The following is a 25,884-nucleotide window of genomic DNA, read 5'->3' as shown; positions in this document are numbered from 1 at the left end:
TAAGATCATATTAACCAAGAAAAGCAAAGTGGTGGTTGGCTCACCATCAGAGGAAGGCGGTGTGGTCCCAAGTGGTGTGACTGGGGTTGTAGGAGCAGGACTGACAGGAGTCGTCACCAAGCCCATTTCTGGATGGCTCTGAAAAAGATACACAGATGTGTAAGAAAACAGAAAATCCAGTTCTCCCTGAGTATCAACTGCCTAATACCAATAAGGACTGGTATTCCGGACCTTATAATTTTTTTTTTTGAGACAGCATCTTGCTATGTTGTCCAAGCTGGTCTCGAAATCCGAGGCTCAAGCACTCTCCTGCCTCAGCCTCCTGAGTAGGTAGGACTACAGATGCATGCCACTGTGCCCCTAGTCTCATAATTAGAAAGCTCACTGAGGCTGGGCACAGTGGATCACACCCATAATCCCAGCACTTTGGGAGGCCGAGGCAGGCAGATCACGAGGTCAGGAGATGGAGACCATCCTGGCCAACATGGTGAAACCCCGTCTCTACTAAAATACAAAAAATTAGCCAGGCATGGTGGTGCATGCCTGTAGTCCCAACTACTCGAAGGCTGAGGCAGGAGAATCACTTGAACCCAGGAGGCGGAGGTTGCGGTGAGGTGATATCACGCCACTGCACTCCAGCCTGGTGACAGAGCAAGACTCTATCTCAAAAAAAAAAAAAAAAAAAAAAGAAAAGAAAAAAAGCTCACTGAGAAGGGACTACTTCTGCATTTAGTTCTCATGAGTACTTGAGATTACGGCTGATGCTTGCTAATCTCTAATAAGCTCTGTGTGCTAATTTATCTTAAGCAACTAGGTTCCCATTACATAAGTTTTTCTGTGGCACCATAGAAATTAAAAAAAAAAAAAAAAAAAACTCGGTAAACAAATATACAGGATTATTCTACAAGAGAGCAGAGAACATTTGCAATCCCATCCGGACCTGGGATCTCATCAGATCAACCTAAAACACATCAATAGGCTGTTCTGATAACCACATAATTGACTAGTAGATGTACATGAGTCAAGGGGATACCAGGTACTATAAAAAGAGCTATTCAGCCGGGTGTGGTGGCTCACATCAGTAATGTCAGCACTTTTGGGAGGCCGAGGCAGGTGGACCACGAGGTCAGGAGATCAAGACCATCCTGGCTAACACAGTGAAACTCTGTCTCTACTAAAAATACAAAAAAAAAAAAAAATTAGCCAGGTGTGGTGGCGGGCACCTGTAGTCCCAGCTACTCGGGAGGCTGAGGCAGGAGAATGGCCTGAACCCAGGAGACAGAGCTTGCAGTGAGCAGTGATCGTGCCACTGCACTCCAGCCTCGGTGACAGAGCAAGACTCCGTCTCCAAAAAAAAAAAAAAGCAAAAGAGCTATTCAGACGTCGGCCTTCCTGTTCCACAACAAACAAAAGTCTGTGTTGCCTTCACTGGGAGGCAAAGACATAGTGAGACACCCAGTAGGGACCAAAACAGATGACACTTCTGTCCCTAACCTTTCTTAGCCATCCCTCCCACATCAGCTCTTGAGAATTAAGCTGAGTGACAGCTGTTTTAAACTTCCCTTTTCTTCCCTAACAGCTTTACCAGCACTTTACCTTCCTCACCTCTTCCTTTAAAATCAGTTATAGGATTTGAAGAGCAGATAAGAAACGGAGTGAAAATAATAACTAAAGTCTCTATGTTATCAGCCATGAAAACTCTTAAGTGTTCTATGAAGCAGATCTCAAACCAGCACGATGCTTTTTAAGCATGACGTTATTTTTGTGTTACAATTCAAATCAATAGATTCCATATACATCTACCTTTTGAGAAAAAGCATTAGCAAACTTTCTTTTTTTTTTTTTTTTTTTGAGACGGAGTCTCGCTCTGTCGCCCAGGCTGGAGTGCAGTGGCACGATCTCGGCTCACTGCAAGCTCCGCCTCCCAGGTTCACGCCATTCTCCTGCCTCAGCCTCTCCAAGTAGCTGAGACTAGAGGCGCCCGCCACCACGCCTGGCTAATTTTTTTGTATTTTTAGTAGAGACGGGGTTTCACCGTGGTCTCGATCTCCTGACCTCGTGATCCGCCCGCCTCGGCCTCCCAAAGTGCTGGGATTACAGGCGTGAGCCACCGTGCCCGGCCTGCAAACTTTCCCTTAAAATAACCCTACATACATAAACAGTCTGGCTTTAAGATAAAAACACTTTATCAATTTTTTAAAATGGCTTTCATTAACAGCTCTTGAGTTCTCGGTCTACTTTAGTCCTCTTCTATGCCAATTACTGCGGCTATCCCTCAGACATGTGACCCATCGCTCAGTATTCTGGGGGTATTTTTGTTTGTTTTTTATTTTGTTTTGTTTTGTTTTTATTTTATTTTATTTTATTTGAGACAGAGTCTCGCTCTGTCCCCCAGGCTGGAGTGCAATGGCGCGATCTCGGCTCACTGCGAGCTCCGCCTCCCAGGTTCATGCCATTCTCCTGCCTCAGCCTCCCAAGTAGCTGGGACTACAGGTGCCCACCACCACGCCCAGCTAATTTTTTTTTTTTTTTTGTATTTTTAGTAGAAACAGGGTTTCACCGTGTTAGCCAGGATGGTCTTGATCTCCTGACCTTGTGATCCGCCCACCTCAGCCTCCCAAAGTGCTGGGATTACAGGCAGGAGCCACAGCACAGGGCCCAGCGCTCAGTATTCTATGATTTCCTTTCAATGCATGCAAACCACGTTATCTGTTAACAGCTAACCTTAACCTGGCCAGGATATTTTTTACTTTTTTCCTCTGGAAATTGGTGAAATAATAAGATGAGTGGCTTGGCCTATTTTATCTCCAGTTGTAATTCCACAGTGGTGTGGAAAGCAGACAGCCCAATATAAAAATCCACATAGCAGATAATACCAGGGATTTCTAGTGAGCAAAATGAAGTCATGACAACTCACTTGGGTTAATAGGATCAGTAAACTGGCCAAAAAAACTAACTTTGCACATTATTAGACCCATTTCAGCACCGATGGAAACATACATATTTGAGGACAGCAGGAAACAAAGGCAACTGATTCAACTCCTTGTTACTATCACTTACCAATGCAAAGCAGAGTTTAAACAAGTACAGCCAGATAGGCTTTTCAATGGAATTAATCGGTATGAAATTTAGGGAGAAAAAAATACTGGGATTTTTAACGTAACCAACCTGAGCTAATACTGTGATGAAGTTGCGATTTAAATGAACAGCTTCATAAAGTGCCAGAAGAATGGCCTCATTGGTTCTAAAGAAAAAGAGAACAAATTGAAGCGGCTTTTATAGTGGGGGGAGTTAAACAGTATAACCATGAAGATAAGATTGGATTGCACCCCAGCGCCTCATTATCAATTCCTTTGCATTTCTAAAGTTCCCCTTTACTCGCCATTTGGGCGTATGCAAAAGTGTATAGGCAGGAGTCAGGGCCTTCACTTTAATTCCTTAGGACCAGTTCTCATCTACTTCATTATCTTCCCTCTGTTTTTCCACCTCAACCCAGTTAAGTCCTCAACTGGCTCAGACACTCATCCCTCTTTTGTTTCATTGCAGAGATAGGCTGGCAACAGTTGTTCAGCTTATTGTCGCTCAATACATATGAAAAGCAGAAATTTCTAAGGGTCCATTAATGTTCAAAACCCATGAAACATTTGAAAATCACCAAAAAAGTATGATGCTGTAAAAGATTAGCAAGAGGTAACACTGCACACTCTCATATCCAGCAGGACAGCCCACACTAAAGTCCAAGTCACTGCACAAGAATGTCAGGCACTTACTGTACTGAGATTTTCTCATGGGCATCTGCTATGAACATGCTGCCCACCTGTGGAAGAAAAGGGGAATTGCAAACTTATAGCAGGAGGATATGAGAGGAGCTTTTTGCCTAGGAAGCCTTTTGTCAGTGAAGAAAACAAGCTGCTTCCAGCTGGGGAGAACTTGGAACTCTGGGCCATAAGTCACACACACTAAAACCAGCCCACTTTGAAAATCTTAAAAGACTCATAAGTAATAAATGAAATAATGAAATAAATGAAATAATGAGAATCCTACTAAATCATCTTGCCTAGTAAATCATCTTGCCTACTAAATCATCTTGCCTTAAAGAAAAAGCCTAGTACTTTTGTCCAACTCTCCTTTTCAGTGTGTAAGTTCAGTCACTCTGACAGTTAACCTACACATCTTCATCACTCTGTATCTTTCCTAGAAGTTGCTTATTTGAAGTCAGAAACTAACTTAGGAAAAACTTCACAGGAAGCAGGCTGACTTCAACCAACATAAAGCTATCTTTGGGAACAATATTCGGGTTTCAGACCAAAGCTGTCTATATAAGATCCACTCTCCATTTTTCAGATAACAAAATCTTTAGTCTGTGTCCTAGTCAGAGCAAGTGAATAAGTAAATGGAGTAGGCTGCCTCTAATGTGTATGATATCAGAAGCACTAAGATGCCCACCCCCACTAAAAAATACCTCTTCCACCTCCTTAATTATGCTTGAAACTATACACAAACCTATGCTGCTAGAGCTTCATGTGTTTGGTACAAAACTTTCTGAAAACTTGACTGAAAGGCAGAGATATCTGGCAGCAGTATAATTGTATCTAATTCATTTAATCAAACACCAGTACAAAACTCAAACTTCTCTAGCCCCCGAGAGACTTCACTCATTTACATTTTGGAGTTAAAGAGTTTATCAGGCCCCTTCCTGAGAACAGGCTGAGAAGGCAGAAGGAACAATTCGTAAGCAGTGGGGGAAAAAAAATTGCAGAAGTGGAGGAGGAGAGGGGGCAACTGCTTCTTGCAAATGACCAAAAAATTGTCTTGCCCTGGAGCTGATTACTTGGATAATAATGCCCAGAAGACAGACTTTCTGAATCTGCCTAGATTCTAGAATCTCCTAGATTTATCTCTTCAAAATCAGTCTCGGATTATCTGGTACCAAATGCCAAGAAACCTTGCCCTGAAGTCTTGCAAACTGGACCAATAACTTCCCTAAAATTCAGACCTCTAAGCCCAAACCCTAAGCTATTAGAAGAGTGGCTCAGATCTACTGCACAATCGCTCAACCCTAGGACCAGCTATGAGGATCAAACAGCCATGGCAGACAGCAAAGGAGCATTCAGGAGAGCACTCAGATCCAAACCCTACTATACTGTGTTCCACAAAGTCAGTGCCTAAACGGAGCCAACTCTTTAGGAAGCAAATTCTGGCTTAATGTGTACCTTTTCTTTAGCCTTTAAAAATTAATTAATTAATTAATTAATGTGGAAAAACTAAGTACCAGAGAAACTAAAGCTCTCCTTTCCCCTATCTCACTAAAGGTACATCAAAAGTGGGGATTTAAAAAAAAAAAAAAAAAGAAATAAAGAAAGAAAGAAACTCACTAAAGGAAATACACTCCCCAAGAAAATCTGCTCTGAACAGCCTCTCTCTTGTCATCATGCCATCACTTCAAATATCTGAACTTCGGAGCCTGATTTGTCCACCCCTGCAGACCACACTGTTTGTTTTCTTCAGGAGAAAAAAAAAAAAAAAAGCAGGACTTACCATATTTGTTAAAGCAGAGAAAAAACCACTTTGGTGTTCTTCTTCCTTGTCTTTATACTGCCTAAACAAAAAGAACTAAATTCAACTCTAGGATTATTTATCAATTATGTCTTTGTCCTTGGCATTTGGGATAATCAGGGCAGAGCACTCTTAAAATTCTCTGACTCCAGAAAACTAAAGCATTATGACAATCAAGCATTATGACAATCAAGCATTATGACAATCCCTGCAAGCTAAGAGGCACCTGTCTGCTCTTGAGGTAGTGTGTACCAAAATGCCTGGCTACTTTGGGAGAGACTCAGACTTACAAAGCAGGCTGCAAAAGTGCCCTAACATATAGCTGATCCAGTTACTTCTCAAACAATCTATTACTTGAAAAGTGTGACAGCAAAATTACTTTAGGGCTACAACACTGAAAATCTTGTTTCTTTTTAAAGGAGGAGGAAGGAAATCAGTAAACTAAACTCTCTGCAGAGATGGGACAGATTTGAAGTTCTGATACCCAAGTGTGTGAGAAAAGTCTAGAGAGGAGCATGAAAGATCCTGCCTGGCCCTTGCCAGAATTAGGGATACTTCTGGTTTCCATTCACTAATGTCAGATCCTTCCAGCAAAAGGGAAAGCAAGCATCAATGAAGGGAGCCCCCAGGAGAAACAGGGACTCTGAGAAGTTGAGATTCATTCCCAATAAAAAAGAAACATCTGTCAAACTAGGGCTACCTAATATACTTTCTCCTTTTATATATTTTTTAAGATAACAAAAAAGCAGTCTTCACAACCTTTTTTAATGGAAAATACTTGTATGATACACTGGACTAAATGGAAGTGCCCACTTGTGGCTGGAAGACTAGCTAAAATGCTCTGTAATAAAATACCAAAAGTTGCAAAGGAATGTGCCTAACTGCCTAAAGAGACACTAACCTGGTAGCTACTTTTCCCCTGGTGTTAAAAACAATCCCTGCTAAGGCCATCAAGCAAAGCTAGAGCAAATACATCTGCCAGGGGCTATACCTCTGAATACTCTTAGACTAGGTAAGGGAATTTGACCCAAGAACTCTAACAAAACTCTAACAACCAATTCAAATGAAAATCAGACCCCCTTCCATTCTGGAAAGGTGGACTTACCTGTTGTACTCAGATAAAGCCTGAGCAATTACAAGTCCCATTCCCTAGAAGGGAAAAGATAGCACAGGTGAAATAAGACAGCAGCCTTTGGGGGTTGGTGATGATGCTAGAACAAGGTCAGAAAGAACACTAATTAGCCCAAGAAGTCCTGCCTGAAAGTTGGCAACAAGGACAGAAATTCTGAGCGGCACTGTCAAAGCATCAAAAGGAAGTTCTTTGGGAAGATTTTTCGTGTCTAATTATCTTAATGTTCCCAGGTACAATTAAAATGGATTATCAAGCGGTGAAACAGACCAGCCCAGATTGTTGACAATTTCACTGGCATCATTTTCACTTTGAAAGAGAAGATCCAGTTAGAATCTTCAAACAAAAAGCCCTCAAATGTCTCCAAAACAGCCACAGCAAGGTGACAATGAGTCCATGCTAAATGAAGGTGCACATAGATAAGCCGCTTTCTTTAAAGCCACAGGAATGTAAAGGCAAGTAGCATTCAATAAATGTTAAAGTGACTTATCAACTTTCCCCCAGAACCTGTGATGCATAACACAAAGATCAATTAAGGCCACAGCATGAATCATGTGTGCATTTTTTTCATAAAGGAAATTGGAAGGAAGGAATACGGTAGGATGGAAAGGGAATAAAGCAAGACAGCTGGTCATCTTCTTCCTCCCTATATTCAGAGATCAGATGTTATTTCCCAAACTTTCAAGGATACATATAGTAGATATAGATCATCCCCATGTTTCAGCTTCACCAGGTCAGGCTATAAATACTATCTGGCTAGTTCTAAAAGAAGGAATCTCCCATCATTTAGTCATCTAAGCTTTCTTATTCTTGAATGTGTAATTTATTGACATCATAGGATAATCAACTTCAGCACACTATAACGTGAAACATAACCACTTCATCATGATTAGCAAGCAAATGTCCCCTCAAATCTTCCTTCCATGATAAGTCAGAAGACAGTAGAACGGTAGCACTGATGCACTAAAAAGAAATATTAATTCCCTCTCTATAACCAGATGAAATTGACAGAATAGCTCTCTTCTCTCTGTTCTAAATGTACTTTCCACTGAAAGTAATACCATTGAATGCAAATAAGTAAGACAATACACAAGGATCCAGATACTCACATTGAGTGTGGCCTCATCATCCACGATAGATAGCTTCACAATATAAGGATTCACAGACTGTTAAATAAGAGAAGAGACTCCAGGTAAGTCTGACCTTAAGAAAGCCCATTAGCTGTCTTCAAAGTGTTAATAAAAATGCTTCTATAAGGCCCTCTCTCTACAGTGATGCTCCTAATACACAGTCCCAATCCATATTGCCTGCTGACTCCTCCCATTTCCAGTTAATTTCTCAGTGTGTCTGGGCATTCATCAAGTGTACACACAAATACATATACACACCTCTGTTCAGTTCTGCCATTAGGCTGAATCAGTGCAGGCCCTATGTCCACCACTTCTACGATCTTTCTGTTTTACTTGCATCTAAAAAGTAAGTGAATGCTCCACAACACTCACTTTGTCCTACCCTACCAATAATTTACTAAGTCCATAGAGATAGCCGTCTTTTGGGGAACATAAAAGCTTCTTGCCATAAGGCACATATTTATAAGTTGCTAACTTACATTTTCATCCCAAAGGCTCCCTAACCATTTCACAAACTATATGCAAGGACTGATTCACCCACCCGTAAAGCAAAGCCACCTTGGGGTGGAAAGTGGCAGCTGCTTAACAGCCAGAGAGGTCATTTATGGAGATCTGATATCCAAATAACACTGCAGGGAGAACTGAAAAAAAGGATGTAATTACCCAAACAACAATCTGGTCAGGACACTGGGATTTAATGATTGTCCCATCACTTAGAGCACTGGAAGAGTTCTTGGGTTTTTCCAGACCCAATCTCAGTTAGGCAGCATAAGAAAATGGTCATATATTTAAACTCATAAAGCAACATATATTTAAACTCATAAAGCAACTGGATCATCTCCTACAAGGGGGATGAGAACCAATGACCTTTCCTTACATCTATGGGATATGAGGAAAAATTTTATATAGATCAAGCACCAATTCTAATCCAAGAGAGGCAAGGAACAATAGTTCTCAGACTGGCAGTTTCTACAGCTACCAAAAAAAACTCATAACTGAGAAACTTGAAAACTCAACTGAAAGGCTCATTCCCCACACAGACCTATTTAACCAAGCTTCTGAGGGCATCTTTCGCATGTCAATTGGGAACAGAGAAAGAGACAGCTTTGCTTTCTTAACAGCCCAAATTTTTATAAGGTTTAATGCAACACAACTTAAGGTCTAAAACCCACTCCATTTGTTACTTGATCTGACAGAAGGAAGGCTCTCAACACTTCTTCCTATAACAAACAGTCAAATTCTGCTGATTCTACAGACCTCAGGGAAGCTCCCATGCAAGTGGGTCCTCGGAAAAGAAAATCAAGCAAAATCGGCTGACTTAGATATGCTGCCACGATCACAGTAACACTAGAAAGAGCAGACCACTATATCTTGGCATAATTTTTTAAAGTTCTAGTCACCCAAAAGTAGACTGTTTTAAGTTTTGGGTTTTTTTTTTTTTTTTTTTTTTTTGAGACAGAGTTTTGCTCTTGTTGCCCAGGCTGGAGTGCAATGGCATGATCTCAGCTCACTGCAACCTCCGCCTCCCAGGTTCAAGCGATTCTCCTGCCTCAGCCTCCTGAGTAGCTGGGATTACAGGCATGTGCCACCACGCCCAGCTAATTTTGTATTTTTAGTAGAGACAGGGTTTCTCCACGTTGGTCAGGCTGGTCTCAAACTCCTGACCTCAGGTGATCTGCCTGCCTCAGCCTCCCAAAGTGCTGGGATTACAGGCGTGAGCCACTGCACCCAACCTGTGTTAGGTTTTAATTGGGGCCATCTGATTTCCAAGCAAACGTTTGCATTCTGCATTCTAGTTCTTCTGCTTATTAATTGCGACGAATTAGGCACATAAAGCTAAGTTTCTATTTCCTCATCTGTAAAATGAGGATAAAGATTAAGTATCTCATCTAAAATGCTTTAGGGCTGGGCACGGTGGCTCATGCCTGTAATCCTAACACTTTGGGAAGCCAAGGTGGGAGGATCACTTGAGCCCAGGAGTTCAAGACCAGCTTGGGCAACATGGCAAAACCCTATCTCTACAAAAAATTTAAAAAGTTAGCCAGGCATAGTGGCACATGCCTGTAGTCCCAGCTACTTGGAAGGATGAAGTGTGAGGATCACTTGAGTCCAGGAGGTCAAGGCTGCAGTGAGCTGTGATCACATCCTTGCACTCCAGCCTGGGTAACAGAGTGAGACCCTGTCTCGATCAATCAATCAAACAAACATTTGGGATAGAAGTACTTAGGATTTTGGATTTTAACATTTTGGAATATGTGCATTATACTAACCTGTTAAGCATCCCTAATCCAAAAATCTGAAATGCTCCAATGAGCATTTCCTTTGAGTGTCATGTTGGTATTCAAAAAGTTTCAGATTTGGGGGCATTTTGAATTTCAGATTTTCAGATTAGAAACGGTCAACCTGTATTTTTTCTCCTGGGGTTGCTATAAGGCTTAAAGGAAGTAAGACACATCAAATCCTTAGCACAACAGCTGGTACATGCTAAAGGCTTAATAATTGGTACAGGTAGCTATGTGTTTTCCTCTTTTACATTATTATCACATTCAAAGGAAAGCTCTTTAGGAAAAAGGGCAGTGTGGGGAGAAAAGGAACAACTTAATTAGACATAATAAACAATATGGTAACTTCTGAGAAATGTCATGCTCTAGGAAACAGTTGGGATCTGAGTCACTTCATCTCAGGAGACTTGGCCAGCCTAGAAAGCCAGGATCTTATGTTGTGAAAATTTCTATTTTACCAAAGGCCAATTATTTAAACTATACCCCTGTTGTACTGGTCACTTTTTAAAACTGGAGGAAATCTACTTTTCATCCATAAGACAGAATTACAAAATCTGTGAGTCTTCACAGTATCACTCTACTAGGATCCTGCCTTTATTTGATTGCAGATACACTTAACGTTTTCCATTGCTCTTCCCTAGACCTTTTTTGGGGGCTCTTTTGTCTTTTTAGATGAAATGATTAAAATGGAACACATTACTTGAAGTGAGGAAGAACTACACATTTACTACATGGTATCTTTTCTATCACTTTTATTGCTTAAGTCCAACAACTTCTTCACTTTCTTTGTGCTTAGTTGGGTACCCAGCCTCTCTGTGCCTCGGTACCTTTCTGGAAAGGTTACAACTTACCCCATTGATCATGAGATTGATTGTGCTGGGGGCTAGAATGCTATTCTCCCCAGCACACTGTCTCATGCTAGTTTGCACAGAATTTCACCAGCTTTGGTTTTGCTATGTTCATCTGGAATTCTTCACGTTCCTGTCAAAAACCTTCCTTAATGGTTTCTGGTGAATGATTTATATCAAAAGCTGCAAAGCCCAGATATATTAGGCCCACCAGCTCGCCCTTGCCCACTATATTAATTCTTCTGGGGGGCTTCTGAAAGACTAGAGATGCATACTTCATTCCAGAAATATGATTCTCTCCAGTTCCTTGGCCATGTCCAATATTTCAGACTGACATTTGAGAGAGCCCTACTGAGCTGAGCCAGGATTCAGATCACAATCAGCGAAGCCAAGCCATTGCCTCAGAGTGGACTGCATCCAGTAGAATGTTCCAAAAATATTCATTACTGATGATAGTGTGTTCCTATCACATATAACCCTCACCTCTCTTTAACTAGCCTCAGCATTTTTCCACAGCTATTTTTCTTGCAGTTGTAATGAGGCCCCAGAGGCTATTACATATGACAGAGATCAAAATGGCTACCATGCCAGCCCCCCCAGATCATCAGTAAAACAGGTGTTGGGAATAAATTTCATATTTATGGCCGGGCGCGGTGGCTCACGCTTGTAATCTCAGCACTTTGGGAGGCCGAGGCGGGCGGATCACGAGGTCAGGAGATCGAGACCACGGTGAAACCCGTCTCTACTAAAAAATACAAAAAAAAAAAAAAATTAGCCGGGCGTGGTGGTGGGCGCCTGTAGTCCCAGCTACTCGGAGAGGCTGAGGCAGGAGGATGGCGTGAACCCGGGAGGCGGAGCTTGCAGTGAGCCGAGATTGCGCCACTGCACTCCAGCCTGGGCGACAGAGCGAGACTCTGTCTCCAGAAAAAAAAAAAAAAAATTTCATATTTATTATAAGCTCTACCCACCATTCATCAGTTCCTCCAAGACAATGAAAACAATCGGATCCTGGAATTTATAACACATTCACATTGCTCTGCATATTCTAGTCCCTCTTTAAGTATTCCTTTCTCACAGCCTCCCCTTCTTCCATATCTCTTCTTGTAAGAATAAGCTCCAGATTTTGTGTTACCCATCACTTTCAACCTGGCCAAATAAAGCCTAACTAGGAATCATATCAAAAATCACTAGGTGAAGATCCAGAAGCTCAAAAAAGAAAATTCTCTCTCCAGCTGGCCCAGTTCTCACAGTACTGCTATTTATTAAGTGAAGAAAGTCAGGTTGCCTCAGTGCAGCTCCTGACTTTTGGGTTCAGTAATGTACTCCTAGTGTCCAGGACTCAGTGCCAAATGCTTCCTACTCCTCAAAAGCAATCTCCAGTGAAGCCTCCGGTCTTCCTTGAGTGGTCCCCTTCCTTTTCTGTGTATTCTGCCTTTTGAAGGGAATCAAATATATGTGCCAACCCAAGTATAAATCTCTGGGTTCTGCTCTTCATCTCAAAAACCTATAAATCTGCACCTTGATTAATTCGGGGGCAAAAAGAACTCCAGAACTCATATGAATAAGGCACTGTCTTCGATTTTTCATTAAAATCAGAAGGAGTTTCTAGGCCAACAGCGATACTTACATAAGCAGATTGCATAAGATGTGATATACAGTGATGTGCTGCATAAGGACATTTTGGTCCATAATGGACTGCATATACTATGGTGGTCCCATAAGATTATAATGGAACTGAAAAATCCCTATAACCTAGTGACATTTTAGCCATTATAACAGTGCAACGCATTCATTACTCACATATTTGTGGTGATAATGGTGTAAAGAAACCTACTGTGCTGCCAGTCATATAAAAGTGTAGCACATACAATTATCAGCTGGGCACGGTGCCTCACTCCTGTAATCCCAGCACTTTGGGAGGCTGAAGTGGGTAGATCACTTGAGGTCAGGAGTTCGAGACCAGCCTAGACAATATGGTGAACTCCATCTCTATCAAAAATACAAAAAAATTAGCTGGGCATGGTGGCGCATGCCTGTAGTCCCAGCTGCTCGGGAGGCTGAGGCAGGAGGATCATTAGAGCCCAGGAAACAGAGGTTGCAGTGAGCCAAGATCATGCCATTGCACTCCATCCTGGGCAACGGAGTGAGACACTGTCTCAAAAAAAAAGTACAGCACATACAATCGTGTATAGTACCTACTACTTGATAATGACAATAAACGACTATGTTACTGGTTTATGTATTTACTATATTATACTTTTTTTTTCTTTTGAGATGGAATTTTGCTCTTTCACTCAGGCTGGAGAGTAGTGGTGCGATCTCAGCTCACTGCAACCTCCACCTCCTGGGTTCAAGCAACTCTCGTGCATCAGCATCCCAAGTAGTTGGGATTACAGGTGCACACCACCATGCCCAGCTAATTTTAGTATTTTTAGTAGAGATCGGGTTTCGCCATGTTGGCCAGGCTGGTCTCAAACTTCTGACCTCATGTGATCCACCCGCCTCAGCCTCCCAAAGTGCTGGGATTACAGGCATAAGCCACCACACCCAGCCTATACTATACTTTTTGTTGTTATTTTCTAGTGTACTCCTTCTACTTATTTAAAAAAAAAAAAAAGTTAACTGTAAAACAGCTGAAGGCGGGTCCTTGAGCAGGTATTCCAGAGGAAGGCATTATTATCATAGGAGATAACAGTTTCATGTGTATTATTTCCCTAAAGATCTTCCAAATGTGGAGGTGAAAGACAGTGATATTGATCATCTGGACCCTGTATAGGCCTATGCTAATTTGCGTGTGTGTGTCTCAGTTATTAACTAAAAAGTTTTAAAAATTTTTTAACTAAAAAAAGCTGGACCGGGCGCGGTGGCTCACGCCTGTAATCCCAGCACTTTGGGAGACCGAGGTGGGCGGATCACCTGACATTGGGAGTTTGAGACCAGCCTGACCAACATGGAGAAACCCCATCTCTACTAAAAATACAAAATTAGCAGGGCATGGTGCCACATGCCTGTAATCCCAACTACTTGGGAGGCTGAGGCAGGAGAATTGCTTGAACCCAGGAGGCAGAGGTTACGGTGAGCCAACATCGTGCCATTGCACTCCAGCCTGGGCAACAAGAGCGAAATTCTATCTCAAAAATATAAAAAAAAAAAAGTTCTTAGGTGATTCTAATAAGCTGGGTATGGGAATCACTACATTAGGGAGTACTTACTCACTTCATTAGAAGTTGCTTCACAGGATTCCTTTGAACAACTAGATCCTCTGCCCCATGCATTTAATATAAGATTTTTAGAATCTGGATTATCAAAATTAACCAATATACCGTTTACCAAGAACATGTCTTCTACATTAAGCAAAGTCCTTTAGGAGGGGCCACATTTAAGAAGATTATAGGCAGATAACGACTGTCCACTAAGGAGCCCAGTTACCTCATATTTTCTATAGTTCACCAGCAAAGCCAAGAGGACGACAGCATCATACCCATGCTCCCTACGACTTGGGGGATGGGAAAGTATCTGTAACAAGAACCAAAAATGCATGAGACTGCTAACTCCTGGTTCCTGAGAACACAGAGAAAACTTGAAGAGGTGGTTTACCCCAAAGAGAGGAGGTAACAAGGGAATTGACCTACCTGTAAAATTGCTTCAAATATGCTGTTGATCATTACATACTCAAGAATAGTGTTCTGGCTGATGTTATCTGTCACCTGAATGTAATAAAAGGCTTTTTAAAGTCTATACTGAGGCATTCTGATATCTTGTGTAGTCTCCTCCCCTAACATCTAAGAGAAACAGAAATATTAAAATATTTCTACTAGATAACTTAGCTGACCTTTCACAAGTGCCCCTTAAGTCATGAGAGCCTGCACAGACAGTCATAAGGGTAGGAAATCAGCAAGTTAAAACTTTCTAAGTCTTTGAACTCCTCATTCTTTCTCTCATATCCTCACACATGCATTTGCTTAACAGTTTCTTGGGTTTCATTCCTCAAGTGCACAGGAAGAGGTTTATGAATGCAGAAGTCTTCAAGAGGTGGCAGGGAAAGGGACCCTCCTAAAGTAAATAATCAACACCCCACCCTCCTTCCACTAGAAAGTACAGGCAGCCTACAGTTATAAAATCAAAGCTACCTGAGTGCAGTGGCTCACATCTGTAATCCCAGCATTTAGGCTGAACTGGGTGGATCACGAGGTCAGGAGTTCAAGACCATCCTGGCCAACATGGTGAAACCCCATCTCTACTAAAAATACAAAAATTAGCCAGGCGTGGTTGTACGTGCCTGCAATCCCAGTTACTCGGGAGGCTGAGGCAGGAGAACTGCTCAAACCCGGGAGGTGGAGGTTGCAGTGAGCCAGGATCACGCCATTGCACTCTCCAGCCTGGGCAACAGAGCAAGACTCCACCTTGAAAGATAAATAAATAAAAGCCAAAACAAATAAAAATACTCAGAATCGGCCAGGCGCGGTGGCTCACACCTGTAATCCCAGCACTTTGGGAGGCCAAGGCAGGTGGATCACCTAAGGTCAGGAGATCAAGCGGGTGGATCACCTAAGGTCAGGAGTTCGAGATCAGGCTGGCCAACATGGCAAAACCCCATCTCTACTAAAAATACAAAAAAAAAAAAAATTATCTGGGCATGGTGGCACATGCCTGTAATCCCAGCTACTTGGAAGGCTGAGGCAGGAGAATTGTTTGAACCCAGGAGGCAGAGGTTGCAGTGAGCCGAGAACACGCCATTGCTCTCCAGCCTGGGCGACGGAGCCAAGATTCTGTCTCAAAAAAAAAAAAAAATACTCAGAATCACAAAAACTATTTCCAAATGAGACCTGATGAGGACAAGTCTGACAACCCAGAAGACAGTTGTTCTCCTGAAGTGAAACTTCTAAAGTAAAATATCACATAGCCTGCAGGCTAAAAATGCCAGTAATTGCTCCAAAGAGGAAGCAAAAGACCACGCAGCTAACTTCCTATACATCCAGACACAAGGGAGTGATGTAATACCCTCATTGAGAATATTTTTTCTCTTTTTCCTTCTATCTTTGGGCTCAAGTATTCAAACAGGATTGCCCCTCCTGTCAATTAATACCCTTGACAAACATAGGTCACTTACGGTCACTAAGCAAAGGAGAAGTTTCAGACATAAACTCTTCAGACTTTCAGAACCTTCTGCACAAAGCAATGAATCCAAACTCTCCATCAAGTTCTGAGAAAGAGAACCAATAAGCATTAAACCATACCAGATAACACCCCACCTTTGTCTAACTCTGGGTTATGTTATACAGGGTAATGTGAATAATACACAATAAAGCAACAATATCATTTCCTTAGGCCTAGAACTTACAAGATTAGATAAAGAAAAGGAGGACCTTTTTCTCAGGCTGGGGTTGCTAAGAAAGAAAAATAGGAAGACTTCAAAATCTAGCTATATTGAGAAAAATGCTGTAGAACAGTTGCACAAGAGAGTAAAGAATTCACTGTTCTACCAAATGAATGAATGTTTGCAGTCTGTCATCCCCATACAAACCTTTAGATTACAAGGAAGCAAATAAAAAAAGGAAATCTAATGGTTAAATAATTGTATATAAGTTTCTTTTCTGTCTGTCAGCCAGGCTGGAAGGCAGGCCATGTTCATAGCACACTGCAACCTCAAACTCCTGGGATCAAGTCATCCTCCCACCTCAGCCTCCTGAATAGCTAGGACCACAGATGTGTGCCACCACATCCGGGTTTTTTTTTTTCTTTTTCTTTATAGAGACAAGGTCTCACCATGTTGCCCAGGGTGGTCTCGAACTCCTGGGCTCAAGTGATCCTCGGTCTCCCAAAGGGTTGGCACTGCAGGTGTGAACCACTATGCCTGGCAAGTTTCATTATTTGGTAAAGAAAGCATAACACTTGATTCAGGTACACTGAATAAACGAAAAAGAAACAGTATCATTACAGGCTATCACTAGCCATATAAATTATCCAAAGAAGCTAACTTGTGTCCATCCTGGTCTCCGCTTGGCAATGTAATCGGAATTTATCACTTGCACTAAAAGCCAGCTGACAGACCCAAACTAATCAAAAGATGAAACCCTTGTATACTACAATAAAGGGAAGATGAAAAAGAAATATTCTACATTAAATGAGGGAGAATAGATGGAGAATAAGGATTTAAGCGTGCTAGAAGGCCAAGGTAAGCTGCTTCAGTTCAATTCAATAAATATGTGAGCATCTACTCTGTGCTGAATATTGTGCTTTAAAAGAATATACGAAAAAACTCAGACCATGACTCTTGCTTTCAAGGTGCTTTTAGTCTAATGCGAGAGAAAAACAAGCCAACAGTTTCAATTCAGTGGTTACTATGATGGAAATATACACAGAGGAATGGAATTTGCTCTAAAGTCACCTATTCCAAGACCCCTCAGGAGTGAGTTATATTTTGAAAATTCAATAGGAATTGGGGAGGAAAGGAATTCCAGACAGGTATTAGCATCATCAAAGACACATAAGGAAAGAAATGGCCCTGGTGTGGGGTTGGAATAAAAGTAGTTTGTTTTTAAGGGAGTATAAAGAATGAGGCACAGTGGGGAGATGTAAGCCTGGAGAAGTAAATATGGTGCAGATTTTGAAAGTTTTGTAAGTCTAACTAGGGAGTTTGCTCTTTATCCTGTTAGTGACAGGAGACTAATGAAGGATTTTAAGCAGGAAAGATGTACACACTAGCATGAGATATACACACTAATAACACACAGTTGTGGTGTCAGTGTGGATGATGGATTTAAAGATGGTAAGCTTGAAAAGATGGAGACTAATGAGGACTTCAATTTCCTGAGACAGTTGCCATGTCTTATTTGCCTCTTGTATCCTCAGTGCCTACCACAGTACCTGGCATATAGGGGCCCAACAAATATTTGTCAAAAAATGAATGGGCCAGGCGCAGTGGCTCATGCCTGTAATCCCAGCACTTTGGGAGGCCAAGGCAGGCGGATCACCTGAGGTCAGGAGTTCGAGACCAGCATGGCCAACATGGTGAAACCCTGTCTCTACTACAAATACAAAAATTAGCTGAGGGTGGTGGCGCATGCCTGTAATCCCAGCTACTCAGGTGGCTGAGGCAGGACAATCGCTTGAACCCGGGACAGGGAGGTTGCAGTGAGCCAAGAATGCACCACTGGACTCCGGCCTAGGTGACAGAGTGAGACTCCATCTCAAAAAAAAAAGAATGAATGAAGGCATCACTGTAATAGTTCTGGTGAGAGACAGCATAACAGAGATGGTGGGAACAGAAGAAGACAAGTATGAGGAATATGAACTGAGATAAAATTAGCTGAACTTGGTGATCATCTGGAGATAAAAGATGAGAAGTCCCCTCATCACAGCGTGGGGCCTATGAAAAGAGCTGCTCCCATTCTGAAAGAGAATGAATGAGGAAGAAGAGATGCAGGAGAAACAATGAGCTCCATTCTGGATATATCAAGCAAGAAGTACTTATGGGATGTGTCAGCGAGTACATTCAGCAAGTACTTGCAGAGCATACAACTCTGAGATCATGAAGAGACATTAAGGCTAAAGACAGAGACTTAGCAGTCATCAACATACAAGCAGTAGTTAGAACTATGAGAATGAGGAGCTATCTGGGATTTTACCATGACATATATGAACTGCAAAAGGCCAGAATTTAAAAATAACTCTTAAGTATTAAATATTTGTATATTCATAATTATATATTAATAACTTTTTTGTAACCTAATCATTATAAAGATTCTCTGGTATACAGATTTATTTTACATTTAATGAGTGACAGAAGACTGTTCTTCAAAGTTCAAACATTCATTCAATATGGTGTCCAACACTGCAAATCATATATCTGCTAAGGGACATATTCAGAATACGAAAAGAACTCTTATAACTCGACAATAAAAGACACCCCCATCTAGAAATGGACAAAGGATATGAAAGACATTTCTCCAAAAAAAAAAAATAAAGACAGACAAAAACAACTGTTGACATAATGTGCAGAAACTTGAACCCTCATACATTGCTAGTGAAATTATAAAATGGAACAGCTACTATGGAAAAATAGTTTGGTAGTTCCCAAAATGTCAAATATAGAGTTACCATGTGACCCAGCAATTCTACACCTAGGTATATGCCGAAGAGAATTTAAAACATATGTGTGGCCTGAGTGCAGTGGGTCATGCTTATAATCTCAGCACTTTGGAAGGCTGAGACAGGAGGATCACTTGAGGCCAGGAGTTCAAGACCAGCTGGGGCAACATAGCAAGACCTCATCTCATGAATAAATAAATAAATAAATAAATAAGAGCATACATCCATACAGAAACTTATACATGAACGTTCATAGCAGCATTATTCCTAATAGTCAAAATGTTGAAAGGACCCAAATATCTATCAACTGAGGAATGGATAAACAAAATATAGTATCTCCAGCCAAAGGAATATTATTAGGCAATAAAAAGGAATGAAATACTGATACATCTTATAGTATGGATGAACCACAAAAACATTATGTGAAGTAACTGCCAGACTCAAAAGGCTACATACGATATGATTCCATTTATATGAGGTGTCCAGAACAGCTAAACCCATAGAGACATAAAGCAGATTAATGCTTGCCAAGGGTTGAGAAGAGTGGAGAATTGGGGAATGACTGCTAATGGGTACAGGTTTTCTTTCTAGGGTGATGAAAATGTTCTGAAATTAATAGTGATGATAATTGTATAATTCTGTGAATACACTAAAATCCACTGGATTGTACACTTTATTTATTTTCTTCTTTTTGAGACAGGGTCTTGCTCTGTTGCCCAGGCTGGAGTGCAGTAGCATGATCTTGGCTCACTGCAACCTCTACCTCCCAGGTTCAAGCAGTCCTACCACTTCAGCCTCCCCCAACTAGCTGGGACTTACAGGCACGTGCCACCATACCCAGCTAATTTTTGTATTTTTTGTGGAGATGAGGTTTTGCCACGTTGCCCACGCTGGTCTCAAACTCCTGAGCTCAAGCGATCCACCTGCCTTGGCCTCCCAAAGCGCTAGGATTACAGGCATGAGCCATGGCACCTGGTCAGACTGTACAATCTAAAAGGGTGGATGTATGCTATATGAATTATAAGGCTGTTATTTTAAAAAGATAGTGTCAAACAGCAGAAAGAAAAATTCTGATAAAATCAAAGTAATTGTGTTAAATAAGCTTAAAGTTTAGAATTAAAGTTACCCTTGTATGTTAATTTGTTATATTTTATTTAAATTCATAAATGTCCTTAAGAATGTATGATCATATGATACGAGTAACAAAATATTCTGTCTTTATCCTGCAGGGAAAGAATACCTCCATTCAAATTTGAATTTAAAATTTTCCTTTATTCAGATAAAGCAAATCTGTGAAATAAAAATATCCAAATGCAAGGCCAAATTCAATCATCTGTATCTTTCTGAGTCCAAATCTTTGAGTACATTTGTCTGCTGACAGTGTCCAGGAACAGCTGTCAGACGCTGCCATCCACAGGCACATCTGCAGCTTATGCCTCACCTTCATGCACAGCTCCGCCTTGTCAAAGCCCATCAGCATGTTGATAATGTCAAACCCAGAGGTAGACTTATTCTTTTGATGGACTCCTCGAATGAGTGCGCAGAGGGTCTGCAGAAATGAGAGAAAGAATTCTTTCTGGAGAGGAAGTCTCAAAACTAGGACACTAGGTCTGTAGACCCACATTGCAGCCTCATCCTTACACAGCTGACGCCGAATAAATTCAGTTTCTCTGAGTTCTGAGCTCCAAAACACAGTCTGAGTTTTTGTGGGGTTTTCTGTTTGGTTTGGGTTTTTTTCTGTTTGTTTTTTTTTTTTTTTTGAGACAAGGTCTCACTCTTCACCAAGGCTGTAGTGCAGTGGCATAATCACAGCTCACCACAGCCTTGACCTCCTGGGCTCAGGTGATCCTCTCACCTCAGCCTTCCAAGTAGCTGAGATGACAGGTGTGCTCCACCACACCTGGCTAATTTTTTTATTTTTTGTAGAGACAGGGTCTCACCATATTGCCCAGACTGGTCTCCGACACCTGGGCTCCAGTGATCCTCCTGCCTCAGCCTCCCAAAGTTCTGGAATTAGAAATGTGAGCCACTGTGCCCAGCCCAGTCTGAGTCTCAGTATGTGCAAAATCCAGCAAATAAAAGAGGAACAGTAACTGAGACTGCTGTCATCCTTATTTTTTATTTTCTTGTCATCTTGTTTTTAAAAATTATAAAGCAGACTGGGAGGTGATATTCAAAGATTAAAAATAGTTCTTGAGTTCAATCATGGGATTGGTGGAGTTTTCCTTTATTTAAAATTAATTTTGGGGCCAGACACAGTGGCTCACGCCTGTAATCCCAACACTTTGGGAGGCTGAGGCAAGTGGATCACCTAAGGTATGAGTTTGAGACCAGCCTGGCCAACATGGTGAAACCCAGTCTCTACTAAAAATACAAAAAAATTAGCCAAGTGTGGAGGCAGATGCCTGTAATCCCAACTACTCGGGAGGCTGAGGCAGGAGAATCCTTGAACCCAGGAGACGGATGTTGCAGTGAGCCGAGATTGCTCCACTGCACTCCAGCCTGGGCAACAAGAGTGAAACTCCGTCTCAAAAATAATAATAATAATAATTTTGGCATTTATATTACAGTTTAACAGTTTTGTTTTGTTTTGTTTTTGTTTTTGTTTGAGATGGAGTCTCACTCTCTCACCCAGGCTGGAATGCAGTGGCGCGGTGATCCCGGCTCACTGCAACCTCCACCTCCTGGGTTCAAGTGATTCCCATGCTTCGGTCTCCCTAGCAGCTGGAGTTACAGGTCTGTACCACCACGCCTGGCTAATTTTTGTAGTTTTTTAATAGAGACAGGGTTTCATCATGTTGGCCAGGCTGGTATTGAACTCCTGACCTCCAGTGATCTGCCTTCCTCAGCCTCCCAAAGTGTTGGGATTACAGGCATGAGCCACCATGCCTGGCCAACAGTTTTTGTAATTATTTTTAATAACTACAACAGTTAAGTCCCTATATAATAGCCAACTGCTTCAAATGTTAAAATCTTCATAATCCTCATCCACTATGTACTAGCTGTGAGACTCTAGACACACACATTAGTTAACTTTCCAGTGGCTCAGTTTTCTCATCTATTAAGTAGGAATGATAATAACAACATCCATCTTGTAGGAACGTTATGAGGGCCATGTGAAATAATACTGTAAAGTACTTAGTCCCTGGAACTCTGTTAGAGCTCAGTAAGCATAAGCTATTATAACAATGTACAATATTTTATGGGTCACTAAGTGGCTTAATGCCAACTTATTTCCACTCAAATAAAACAGTCTACAATTCATGCCCACACAATGAGCACTGCAATTACTGGAAGTACAATTTCGACGTTTCATTGAGCCCCTACGCTACAACTTAAAATGTGGAACTTACTGTGCCAAAAATTAACAAAGCTATAGTATAAACATGGTCCATCTTTCTGGGACATCAACTCAAGATGTAATTATTATTGCCATTCTACAGATGAGAAAACTGGGGCTCACAAAGTGATCTGCCTAACTAGTAAGTTGGAAACTTAAACCCAATCTATCACAAGTTCCAATAAAATTATTTATCCCATCATGGATTCTTCATATTCTTTTTTTTTTTTTTTTTGAGATGGAGTCTCACTCTATCACCCAGGCTGGAGTGCAGTGGCACCATGTTGGCTCACTGCAAGCTCCGCCTCCCAGTTCACACCATTCTCTCGCCTCAGTCTCCCAAGTAGCTGGGATTACAGGCATGCGCCACCACGCCCAGCCAATTTTTTGTATTTTTAGTAGAGATGGGGTTTCACCGTGTTAGCCAGGATGGTCTCAATCTCCTGATCTCATGATCCGCCCACCTTGGCCTCCCAAAGTGCTGGGATTACAGGCGTGAGCCACCGTGCCCGGCCCAGGATTCTTCATATTCTAAACCTATCAATCACTGCCCTAGGTACTCTCAATCTAGGCTATACTAAACTTACTAGACTAAATTTTAGAAACTTTGTCACCATTCATTCAATAAGAACTTACTTCTAGAGTACTATTTGCTACACACTGCTCTCCGTGCACAAGGAGCATTCTACTCACTGGAAACAAACTACTGAATGAAACTCTCAAAGTCTCTTCCCTCAAGAAGTCTGTAGTGTATCTCTATCACGCAGTCCAAAGCCTGGCACATAACATTATTCAAGGAATAGTTGTTGAGTGAATCTTATGATCATGCCGCTTAACATAAAGAACAGTTGGGCCCAGGATGTAGAGCTGGCAGTGCCTGATGGCGCGTCTGACACGGAGTTGGGTGGGGTAGAGAGTAGGGGGCAGTAGTCGGGGGTGGTGGGAGAAGGAGGAGGCGGCGAATCACTTATAAATGGCACCAAAGCAGGACCCGAAGCCTAAATTCCAGGAGGGTGAGCGAGTGCTGTGCTTTCATGGGCCTTTTCTTTATGAAGCAAAGTGTGTAAAGGTTGCCATAAAGGACAAACAAGTTAAATACTTTATACATTACAGTGGTTGGAATAAAAATTGGGATGAGTGGGTTCCAGAGAGCAGAGTACTCAAATACGTGGACACCAATTTGCAGAAACAGTGAGAACTTCAAAAAGCCAATCAGGAACAGTATGCAGAGGGGAAGATGAGAGGGGCTGCCCCAGGAAAGAAGTCATCTGGTCTGCAACAGAAAAATGTTGAAGTGAAAACAAAACAGAACAAACAGAAAACACCTGGAAATGGAGATGGTGGCAGTACCAGTGAGACCCCTCAGCCTCCTCATAAGAAAAGGGCCCGGGTAGATCCTACTGTTGAAAATGAGGAAACATTCATGAACAGAGTTGAAGTTAAAGTAAAGATTCCTGAAGAGCTAAAACCGTGGCTTGTTGATGACTGGGACTTAATTACCAGGCAAAAACAGCTCTTTTATCTTCCTGCCAAGAAGAACGTGGATTCCATTCTTGAGGATTATGCAAATTACAAGAAATCTCGTGGAAACACAGATAATAAGGAGTATGCAGTTAATGAAGTTGTGGCAGGGATAAAAGAGTACTTCAATGTAATGTTGGGCACCCAGCTACTCTACAAATTTGAGAGACCACAGTATGCCGAAATTCTTGCAGATCATCCCGATGCACCCATGTCCCAGGTGTATGGCGCGCCACATCTCCTGAGATTATTTGTACGAATTGGAGCAATGTTGGCCTATACACCTCTGGATGAGAAGAGCCTTGCTTTATTATTCAATTATCTTCACAATTTCCTAAAGTACCTGGCAAAGAATTCTGCAACTTTGTTTAGTGCCAGCGATTATGAAGTGGCTCCTCCTGAGTACCATCGGAAAGCTGTGTGAGAGGCACTCTCACTCACTTATGTTTGGATCTCCGTAAACACATTTTTGTTCTTAGTCTTTGTACAAACGATGTGCTTTGAAGATGTTGGTGTATAACAGTTGATGTTTGTTTTCTGTTTGATTTTAAACAGAGAAAATAAAAGGGATAATAGCTCCTTTTTTCTTTTTTCTTTTTTTTTTCATTTCAAAGTTCCTGCCAGTGTTTTCAATGATGGACAACAGAGGGATATGCTGTAGAGTGTTTTATTGCCTAGTTGACAAAGCTGCTTTTGAATGCTGGTGGTTCTATTCCTTTGACACTACGCAATTTTATTATACATATTAATGCTATATGACAAAATGCTCTGATTCCTAGTGCCAAAGGTCCAATTCAGTGTATATAACTGAACACACTCATCCATTTGTGCTCCTTTTTTTTTTTCTTATGGTGCTTAAAGTAAAGAGCCCATCCTTTGCAAGTCATCCATGTTGTTACTTAGGCATTTTATCTTGGCTCGAATTGTTGAAGAATGGTGGCTTGTTTCATGGTTTTTGTATTTGTGTCTAATGCAGGTTTTAACATGATAGATGCAACGCATTGGGTAGCTAGTTTTCTGGAAAAGTCAATCTTTTAGGAATTGTTTTTCAGATCTTCAATAAATTTTTTCTTTAAATTTCAAAAAAAAAAAAAAACATAAAGAACAGTTTCTTAATGTTTTTTGAATTACAGATCCCTTTCAAAATCTTTGGTTTTTGAGATGGAGTCTCGCTCTGTTGCCCAGGCTGGGGTGCAGTGGCGCAATCTCAGCTCACTGCAACCTCCGCCTCCCGAGTTCAAGCGATTCTCCTGCCTCAACCTCCTGAGTAGATGGGATTACAGGCACCCGCCACCATGCCCGGCTAATTTTTGTATTTTTAGTAGAGGTGGGTTTCACCATGTTGGTCAGGCTGGTCTCGAACTCCTGACGGGTGATCTGCCCACCTTGGCCTCCCAAAGTGCTGAGATTACAGGCGTGAGCCACCGTGCCCAGCTGTCTTCTGATTTTTTATAAAGACTAATCATTCTTGCCTCAGTTTCCTCTCCTTCCCTTTCTCAAGCAAAAACAAGAACTCTGTCTAAGAATCTACTTTAGCATTAGATCAAATTATACAAATGGATACGATTACTCCTAAGTATTAGTTTGTATAAATAGAAAGATGGCTAAACAAACATGGCATAAATATTTGGTAACTTACAGAAATAAAAAAGAAAACCTCATACCTCAGAGCAACTCTAGATTCCTCAGTTCCAACAGATGCGTTACAATTCCTTTCTCCTGTTAAACAAGACTTCCCCAGTCTCCCAGCCTTGTACCTGCAATGCATTGACAACTCGAATTGGATGCTCCTCTCCCAGAGCCTGGATGCAGTGTTGGAATAGGCAATTAATATTGTCCTTGATCTTCATTAACTCCTCACCATCAAGAGATTCCAGCTTGCCTTCTAGGTACTCTAAATTCACCTGCCAAGGAAACAAATAATGGGCAGAGTGCATTTTTAGCTTAGCGCCTAGAATATATGAGAAGGCAATTTTAGTTACCAGGA

The 25,884-nt window shown here is 41.5% G+C and overlaps 1 protein-coding gene and 1 pseudogene across 7 annotated transcripts in view; one reads left to right on the top strand and one right to left on the bottom strand.

The window, feature by feature from the left end:
* The window catches only part of ARMH3 (armadillo like helical domain containing 3), a 215,110-nt gene that overhangs the window by 165,928 nt on the left and 23,298 nt on the right, over window positions 1-25,884 (bottom strand). For all 6 annotated transcript variants that reach the window (XR_004028954.1, XM_003255385.2, XM_030807990.1 and 3 more), the window contains exons 4-14: window positions 25,655-25,801; window positions 20,478-20,585; window positions 16,056-16,148; window positions 14,578-14,652; window positions 14,375-14,461; window positions 7,795-7,851; window positions 6,662-6,705; window positions 5,539-5,599; window positions 3,771-3,817; window positions 3,169-3,244; window positions 45-138 (exon numbers count right to left, since the gene is read on the bottom strand). Coding sequence is in view for 5 of the 6 variants with exons in the window: in XM_003255385.2 (XP_003255433.1) it covers window positions 45-138; window positions 3,169-3,244; window positions 3,771-3,817; window positions 5,539-5,599; window positions 6,662-6,705; window positions 7,795-7,851; window positions 14,375-14,461; window positions 14,578-14,652; window positions 16,056-16,148; window positions 20,478-20,585; window positions 25,655-25,801 (889 nt within the window). In the remaining variant the exon portion in view is untranslated. The remainder of the gene's footprint in view (window positions 1-44; window positions 139-3,168; window positions 3,245-3,770; window positions 3,818-5,538; window positions 5,600-6,661; window positions 6,706-7,794; window positions 7,852-14,374; window positions 14,462-14,577; window positions 14,653-16,055; window positions 16,149-20,477; window positions 20,586-25,654; window positions 25,802-25,884) is intronic.
* On the top strand, window positions 23,585-24,981 carry LOC101178128 (annotated as a pseudogene). Its single transcript, XR_178001.3, has one exon. The product of XR_178001.3 is annotated as a mortality factor 4-like protein 1 pseudogene (transcript).

Source organism: Nomascus leucogenys, chromosome 3 (genome assembly GCF_006542625.1).
Source record: "Nomascus leucogenys isolate Asia chromosome 3, Asia_NLE_v1, whole genome shotgun sequence".
In the NCBI taxonomy this organism is placed as follows: Eukaryota; Metazoa; Chordata; class Mammalia; order Primates; family Hylobatidae; genus Nomascus; species Nomascus leucogenys.
Note: the sequence above shows the minus strand (reverse complement) of the source record. Positions and strands in the feature narration are given on the sequence as shown.